At 38.8% G+C, this 9,406-nt stretch overlaps 2 protein-coding genes across 2 annotated transcripts; both read left to right on the plus strand.

Moving 5' to 3' along the window:
- The first annotated feature begins 9 nt into the window (after positions 1-9).
- Positions 10-1,269, plus strand: LOC139132682 (sacsin-like). Its single transcript, XM_070698950.1, has one exon. The coding sequence runs from the start codon at positions 10-12 to the stop codon at positions 1,267-1,269; it is 1,260 nt and encodes a 419-aa protein (XP_070555051.1).
- A 4,717-nt stretch (positions 1,270-5,986) lies between these two features.
- LOC139132684 (sacsin-like) lies at positions 5,987-8,890 on the plus strand. Its single transcript, XM_070698951.1, has one exon. The coding sequence runs from the start codon at positions 5,987-5,989 to the stop codon at positions 8,888-8,890; it is 2,904 nt and encodes a 967-aa protein (XP_070555052.1).
- Positions 8,891-9,406: the final 516 nt, after the last annotated feature.

The following is a 9,406-nucleotide window of genomic DNA, read 5'->3' on the forward strand; positions in this document are numbered from 1 at the left end:
TCTAAAGAAATGGAGATGTGTCAGGGACCAGCCTTGTGGGCATATAACGATGCTGTCTTTACAGATGAAGATCTTCAAAACATTAACAAATTGGCAGGTGGTACAAAAAAGGAAGATACTAACAAGGTTGGGCGCTTTGGCTTAGGATTCAACTCTGTATACAATTTGACTGATGTACCTAGTTTAATTACACGGAACTTCTTCATTATGTTTGATCCCCACACGACGCACATACCAAATCTTATCAAATGCAACTCTCAACCTGGCATTAAGCTGAACTTAGAAAAAAATCCCAGGGTCCTTCGAATGTACAAAGACCAATTCCATGTCTACAATGGTATATTTGGCTGTGACCTCAACAAACAAGCCTCTTTTAATTCAACACTCTTCCGATTTCCGTTGCGAAGAGCAGATGCTGCCAAAACAAGTGAAATATCATTGAAGGTATATGATCAGGAGCAAATGGAGAAACTTGTGAATGCTTTGGAAAAACAGTCACTCTCACTACTTCTCTTTACCCAACATGTAAAACGAGTAGAAGTGTTTCAATTGAGACCTGAAAGCCAGAATGTTAGGGATGTAGACTTGCTGCTCACATTCACTATTGAAGAGGGCATTGACAACAAGATGAACCCTGCTTCATCTGGCTTCAACTCATTTGATGAATGTAGACAACATTTGAAACGTGGAACAGCATACATGAAGATTTCATCTGCATTTGAGAATGATATACCTCCACTATTACATTCACCTGAACTAGTATCATACACAGTAAAGACTACCTGCAATAAAGACAAGCAAAATGAAGGCAAAGACGAGTATGATGAACAAATGTGGGTAATTTCTTCATGCATTTCTGATGGTGAAGCTAGAACATTAGCCTTGAAAGGAGAGGGGAAAAGGAGCGGTCTTTTGCCCTGTGGAGGTGTAGCGGTAAAGCTACAGGCTAAAGGGGACCTCAAATACACACTAGCTGAAACCAAGGGAGAACTCTTCTGTTTCCTTCCATTGAACATTCAGAACAACATGCCTGTCCATATTAATGGCTGTTTTGCTGTTGATTCACATAGACGAAGTATTCGACAACATGTAGATTCTGATGTTGAAAAACCTATAGAAGTCAGGTGGAATGAAGTTCTTATGAATGATGTCATAAGCAGAGCATATGTCCATCTACTGGAAATATTACTGCAAAATGACACACTTCAAGAAAAAGGAGTAGTATACTCTCTATGGCCTGTTGCAACCACAAAAGAAACTTTATATTGACATTGTTAGGGGATTTTACAATAGTGTAGTAAGAGGCATTGGAACACAGTCATTACCTAAGGTATTTCTCCAAGAACCATACATAAATGGAGATAGGTGTTTGTCCTTCTTGTCAGTCAAATTCATTGACCCTGTAATGAAGAGTGAAAATGAAGATCTGGCGATTGCTGCTCGACAAGTAGTCAACAGTCACCTTTCCAAAGTGCCACATGAACATCAGAGAACTGCTGACATAGATGATAGAATTCTTCTGACTTTTGAAGTCATAGAGCTGTGTTCAGAAATTCAACACTTGATTGTCTCTGAAGAGCAGTTCTACCAACAGTACTTTTTCCCTAATCTTATAGAAGTTGAGAGAGAGGTCCGAGATAAGTTTATTCTTGATGCCCTTACTCAAGATAAATGGAAACGTAGGGAGTACTTAAAACAATTGCTTCAGAATAGTCTGTGCATACCAACATCACCAAATGGTTGCAAGTTGTCTAAGCCCTCAGATCTCGTGAACCCACGCTCTCCACTTCTTGCAAATTTATTTGATGAATGCGATGAGAAATTTCCATACGGTGACTATAGTCTAGATGACTGCCTGGGAAAGCTTACTGAACTTGGAATGGCAAGGGATTCTTTGCTCTGGTCGGATGTTATTGAACGAACAGAGTCGATACAACCAATGTATGCAAGAGATAAATCCAAAGCACTTTGGCGTGTTCAGTACTTGATCAAATACTTGAATGCACAAAGGGAAGAATATCCAGAAGACATCAGGATGAAACTGTGTATGATACAGTTTTTACCTGTGCTCAGAAAACCGAAAAATTGTATTCTTCCATGGTACACGTCGTCAAATGAGATTCTTTCACCCAACGATATCCATAGCAGACAAAATGACTTGCTTGTCTTCTCGACAAAACCAGTCGTTAATGATGACAATCCCGAGAAGTTTGGATGTGGTAAAATTCCATCAGATGTAGAAAATTTACTTGGTTTAAGCAAACAACCATCTATAGAAGTCGTTCTTAGACATCTTTCTAACATCATTGATTGCAAAAATACGCAAGAATGCTGTACCATGTTAGAGAAAGTTTGTAATACTATATATGAATATATTGAATGTCGCATCTTCAGTGTGAACCCAAGCAGTCATCTGGTTTATTCTACTGAAAACTTTGGTGCAACAAGCCGAACAGAATCAGAGTCAGAGCTGCAGCAACTAAAGGAATTCTCAAAACCATTTCTGTTTGTAGATGGTACCTTCGTACATCCGCAACAAATATCATATAACTGGCATACCAATCATTCACCTTATTTATACAGAATGCCAGATTATTTGAAGAAGTTTAACAAGCTCCTAAAGGCATGTGACGTGAGGGTAAACTTTGAATTAGAAGATTTTATTAATGCCCTCATGACGCTGGAGAGAAAAAAAAGTGGTGTGCCATTAAAAACGGATGAGCTGCAAATGGTTTGCAATTGGCTGAGCCAATTCAGTCACTTTGATAATATTTCAGATGACACTGTAAGAGATATTTACATACCAGATGACAAAATGATTCTACGTCATCCAATTCACCTGGCATACAAAGATGTTGACTGGACAACCTCTGAAGATGGCGAGGAAGACTACTCTTTCACTCACGAATTGATAAACTGGCCTCTTGCGAGAAAGCTAGGTGTTAAAGTTGTCAGGTCAAGAAAGCTTGACCGCTATTCATCTGCAGAGGGATTCTACGTTGGAGAAGATTTTGGCCAAGAAGAGAAGTTAACAGATAGGATCAAAGGCATCATTAGAGACTATCCTTCTAGCACTGAAATCTTGAAAGAGCTGGTGCAAAATGCTGATGACGCAAAAGCCACAGAACTTCATTTTATATATGACAGACGCTACCACAACACCAACAGGGTTTTGAGTGATAATTGGAAAGAACTCCAAGGTCCTGCGCTATGTGTTTACAATGACAAGCGTTTACAGAGAATGACATTACAGGAATACAACGCCTTGGTATTGGTGGCAAACGAAACATTTCTGAGGCTACTGGTCAATATGGAATTGGTTTCAATGCTGTGTATCTTTTGACTGATTGCCCTTCCTTCATTACTAATGACACCGACCTTGTTGTTTTTGATCCCCGTGTACTATATGTTCCTGGTGCAACAAGGCAAAGGCCAGGAAGAAGGATTAAGGTTGAAAAGTTGAGAAAAGACTTTCCAGACATTGTTTTGCCATATCTATCTGACATGTTGAAATTGAGAGGATCAACATTATTCCGATTTCCCCTACGTAAAATAAGATCGGAAATTTCAGAAAAGGTGTACAGTGAGAAAGAAATGCAAAAGGTGATTTCTCTTTTAAGAGAAGAGGTACATCATATTCTGCTGTTTTTGAATCATATCCAAACTATCAAAATTTCTGAAATAGATAAAGATGGGAAAGTAAAGAATGCAATTACAGTAACGGCAAAAATGTCAAAGGAAGATAGTGTTCGACGGAGGCAGTTTTCTGAAGACATTATATATCAAGCAAAAATCACAAAAAAAGACCAATCGAAAATATGGGAAATACCACCAACTAATGTTAGTTACTTCATGACTGTAAAAGTTTCAGATAGAAGTGAACAACAATGGTTGATTACACGGCAAGTGGGTTTCTCTCCTTTCGCCAAAGACGAACAAACTGAATGTCAAATGGAAGACATGGTGAAGTTCATTTTACCTAGGGGTGGAACAGCTATGTCAATTCAAAGTGATACAACTAAGTCTGTAGCATTTTGCTTTCTGCCATTACCTGTACAAACAGGGCTTCCATTTAATGTGAATGGACATTTTGCACTTTCATCAGACAGAAGAAATTTGTGGAGATATGGCAGTAGGAGTAAATGGAATGAATGCATACAGTTACACGTTATTGCACCATGTGTGCTTGTTGGTCTTAAAAAGATGAAAGATTCTTTCTACTTGAAGGGAAATACTCAGCAAGTAACAAATGTTTATTTGGCTAATTTCCCATTGATTAAAGAGGTGCACCCAGATTGGAGAAATCTTGCCGCACAAATCTACAAATTGCTGTCCATCACAAAAGAAGAACTGTTCCCTGTGATAATGCCATCCCATCCACCAAAAATGAAGAATTGTGTGATATCAAGAATGATGAAACAGTCACATGGTTTTCATTTGTCGATGTATACTTCAACATGAGGCCCTCAAAAAGGGTTACTGTCACAACTGATTCATTGGAAAGCATTCTGCTAGAGACAGGATTTCCTCTCACAGTATTGACTCATGAAATTGCTGAAAACTTCCTTATAGCTGGTGTAGAGAATATAAAGAAAATGACACCAGAAAATGTTATGAAATTCTTTGAGAATTGGTCTTCACCGCAGTGTACTATAGGTCCAGTACCATGTAACGTCAGTGAGACAAGCTTTGGCAATGCTAAACGTGTTAAAATGATCTTGGAGTTTTGCCTTAAAGCAAAAGAAATGTGTCTTCATGGAATACCTCTGTGCTTGAGTGCTGATTACATTTTAAGGACTTACAATGCCTATGAGCCCATTTATGTGTCTGAATTTTCTTCACTGTTGCCAAAGTTACCATACAGTTTTGTTGCTGACGAAATAGTTCATATTCTCGGTCCAGAAATTGATAAGGAGGAAGCACTAAAAGAATTCAATGAAGAGGATCTATCAGCGAAAATGGATATTGTTATGCCAACATATTGGAAAGGATGTGGACAATACGTGCAATGGAATCCAAGTTGTTGTGACCAGCCATCTGAACAATGGATGAAGACGTTATGGTCTTTTTTACATTCTCTCTGGAATGGAAAGAATGATCCACTAGTGTCCCTTCAGCAGTGGCCTATCATCCCAGCTAAAGGGTCAAAACTATTGCCTCTATCACTGACACGGACAATACTGGACAGTACGAAATTTAGAAGAAACATATATCGAGACAATATCAAAGATGTGGAAACTGTATTGTGCAAGCTTGACTGCCCGGAGGTTGATTATGATGCAATAGCTTGTGACTATGATGAGCAAAATGAAATTAAAGTAATAGAAAATACAACAGTGCAGTTACTATCAAAATTACAAGCACAGATATTACTCAAGAAACATGTTGCTCATATTACATCTCACTTTGATATCATATCAGTTCTCCACCATCACTTCAAAACTGGTCAGTGCAACATGTCTCTGGAGGAATCAGAATGCATAACACTTCTTCAATATATTCAAGAATGCACATCTTCAATATACTCAGACAAAGCAAATCTCAGTAAATTGAAAAGTCTTCCACTATATTTCACAATATTTGGATCACCGGTCAGCATCAACCGATGGTGGAAGTGTTATGTCCTACACAGAGGAATTCCTGAAATAGAGAGAGATGTGTGGATCGATCAATGTAGCTGTGTATTCCTGAAGGAACAGACTAATTTAAAGTTTCTGTATGATGCAATTGGTGTAGAGAGTATAAATCCTGTAGAAGTATACACTAAATTCATCTTTCGACATTTTGAGGAATTCAGTGATAAAGCTCGCTTTGAGCATCTGATATTTTTAAAAAATTCACTAGCTTTTAATTCCAATAACTCGGGACTCATTGCTTGCTTGGAAAGTTTGGCATTTATACCAAACCAAGATGAGTCTAAACCCTTACGCCGTGCAAATCAGTGTTTTGATCAAAATAATGAGATCTTCCAAGAAATGCTTCCAAAATGCTCGTTTCCCTGACCCCATATGATACTGAAGATTGGCATCCTTTTCTCAAATTTTGTGGTCTGAAGCAGAAGGTTGATGAAGAGCTATATCTCATATTTGCTAATAAGATCGAAAACCATAGTCATGACCACAAGAGCAGGCAGGCCAAATTGTTGATCTGCTACCTGTTCGATCATACCCATCTTCATCATAGCAAGTCATTTCTTGACAAAATATCTACGGTAAAGTTTGTGCCCACACAGAAGCCGAATGAGGAACAACTATCCATTTGCTCTAAACATTTTATGGAAAACGATACGTTCACCTGTTTCCGAGAATCTGTTGCAAATGATAAAGAAAAACTAGTGTGGACAGCATCACCACTACTCCCAGAGTGGGCTGATCCATACTATACGAATGGCAACACCAACTTAAGAAGCAGTTTAGGCATAAAGGCAGTGCCTTCACTTGATAGTGTCTTGCAACACTGTGGAAATGTCGCAGAGGCTGTTTCTGCCAGAAATAAAGCAGGGCTCGAGGAAAGATTGGACCAATGTAATGCTGCATCAGCTGGGCTTCTGACTAAAGTTATGGTAGAAATTTATGAATTTATGATACAGAAATGTTTACACTATGCAACAGAAGAGTCCACATGCTCTGAAAAATGTCCAGACAACATATGCAGTGTTTGTAAACAAATCCATGCAGCCTTATATGATGTCTCATGCGTAATCGTTGAAGACGGATGCATGATGGTCAGAGCAAATCAAGTGTTTCTTCAACAAAATAAATGCACTGTAGAACCGTTTTTACACTGCGTCCCACTAAAACTTGGGAAATATGTGGGACTTTTTAGACTGCTTGGGGCACAGGAAACAGCAACAGCTACACAGTTTGCCATCGCCTTGGAGGAGATGTACAAACTTTATGGGTCACATGAGCTGGATGTAAATTGCCTAAATATAGCAAGAAAGGCCATCGAGGGCCTTTTCTATTGCCTTCAAAATAAAGAAACACTGGTCACAACACATTCAGCAACACTTCCAAGTTGTTTGCCTCCTCTGAAAAATATGTACTTGTTAAATGAGTCAAAACAACTGTATCAATCCGCCCAATTGGTATTCAATGATTTGTATGATAGGATTGGAAAACCACAAGGATTTACATGTCAATTTCTGGTAGACTTATCATCATACGCTCTACATTCACATCCACAAACTCTGGTTGAAAGGATTCCAGAACACCTTAGGCCAAAGTTCCTCAGCAGCATGGTAGAGGAAGAGCTGCAGCCGACACAGCCATGTGAAGAGTCTCAATACTGCACCAATGAAGAAGATTTCACAAGTTTACTGTCATCAGAATATTTTGCTGAGGCCATTCTTAGACTCATTGCAAGGCGTTCAAAAATGGCCATTTCCAATGAATTGAAAATACGTCTTGCACGACTGAAGACCGTTAAGATCCATTGTGTACGCTGTGTTAGAGTTAATCTCGTCAAGATCACGACTCGAGAAATTGTTTGTGGACGACCCTCACCCATTTACTTGCAAGAAGATGATCAAAGATACTCTTTATACATGCAACATTCGTCACAAGAAGATACCATGAAAATAGTACCACTTTTTGCAAGAGCAGTATGTTTAATACTAAAAGGAATGGCTGACTCAGTACAATTAGACATTTTCCAACTTTTGAGACTTAAGTCAATGGAGAGTATTAATACATATCTTGACCAGGAAGGTTGTGAAACATTATTTGAAATTTCTGATTCACTCTTCCCTCGAGTTGGGTCAGAAATACCCCAGGATAAAATTCACCTCCTGAAGCAACATCCAAATTATTACTTCCGGAGCGATGAATATGTCGGTTACAGATTAGATAATGATAGCACTGCATCTACATTCGTGTATGCTAAGATTGTTAAAGAGGTGAAAATACCTACTGGGTCATGCGAAGGTGATTTGACCTACAATGTAAAACGAATTTATGAAGTTGATATAGGAAAAGATGAATTGATTGCAGTTTCAACGTTGGACCTTTACAAAATACAAGGGGTTTTGAGAAAGAAATTTCTCGTGCCGTATGAAAAATCACCATCGTTTCCAGATAGGGGAAAATCTCTGGATGACATACTTGATGAAGTGTCTGATCTCCTAGAAGATATTTGGTCTGACACTTCTTTGACTGATGACGAACGGAGAAAGGCTATTAAACGGCTTTACCTCGAGTGGCATCCAGACAAGAACTTCGGGAATGAAGAACTCGCTACTGAGGTGTTTAAACATATCAAGAATGAATTGGATAGACTGGAACAGGGCCGTCCAAGGAAGAAAAAGGCAAGTGGAAGTGCAACAACTGGAGGATCAAGCAGGACGTCATCTTCATTTAGACCTCGATATCATAGCCGGGGATATTCTTCATTCTATGAAAGATGGGACAGTGAAGCGAGGATGCACAGAGAAAACAGAAATGAAACAAATGCAGGAAGTTCACACTATGAACCTTATTCCTCCAATTTCACAAAGCGGCCGGACCTTGCAGAAGGCAAACGGTGGTTCCGGCAGGCAAGGGTAGATCTAATTGCAGCACGCAAGGACTTTGTGGACACAGATGGCAAAAGCTATGAATGGGTGTCATTTAAATGTCAGCAGGCAGCCGAGAAGGCTCTGAAAGGTGGTCTGTACGCGACACTGGGCTATTTGCCATACTCTCACAGTCACTCAAATATTTCCCTTGCATCTTCATTATCAGATCATGCATCAGATATTGATGTTGCAGCTGATGCCGTAGCACTCATGAATCTGAAATGTGACCACATTCATCCAAGATACCCGGATATGCATGCCCGTCATCAAATACCAAATGATTTCTACACAAAACAGAATGCAGAAAAGCACATGAACATACAACAAATATTCTAAAATCAGTAGCAACGATTGTGTCTGAACATTTTGGCTGATGTTTTGTATCGAGGTGGGTCTTAAATGTGTCTTTGTGTTTCCTGATGTTTTAAATCAGAAGTTCATAGTGTTCGAACGTTATTACTGTATAATTTTTTTTATTACTGTATAATTTTGGCTATGGTCTTGGTTCCTTTGCGCCAAATATTTGCTGTCATGTTTCTCATCGGCCATTAATCATGAATTTTGGCCCTGATAGCATTGTTTTATTGTCACCAAGATGATACCATATTTCTTAAGAACTGATACATAATTCAAAATGAAACTTGCTTGATATTACACAAAACGTTCATCAAAGTTGAGGAGAAATATTTTCATAAAAAAAGAGGAGGGAGACCTACCAATGATCAGTAAACTTTCCACTGAGTATTTTAGGTTTTTAACGTTTTTCAGCATGCCTATACCCTTTTACTATCGCACAATCAATGTGTCAGAACTCGCATTATGTTAAAAATGATATTTACGTACTCCCAGCAT

This window comes from Ptychodera flava, chromosome 5, assembly GCF_041260155.1.
Source record: "Ptychodera flava strain L36383 chromosome 5, AS_Pfla_20210202, whole genome shotgun sequence".
In the NCBI taxonomy this organism is placed as follows: Eukaryota; Metazoa; Hemichordata; class Enteropneusta; family Ptychoderidae; genus Ptychodera; species Ptychodera flava.

Bases quoted from the DNA above. Each gene is read 5' to 3' on its own strand.
- LOC139132682 (XM_070698950.1), top strand. From the start codon at position 10: ATGGAGATGTGTCAGGGACCAGCCTTGTGGGCATATAACGATGCTGTC.
- LOC139132684 (XM_070698951.1), top strand. From the start codon at position 5,987: ATGCTCGTTTCCCTGACCCCATATGATACTGAAGATTGGCATCCTTTT.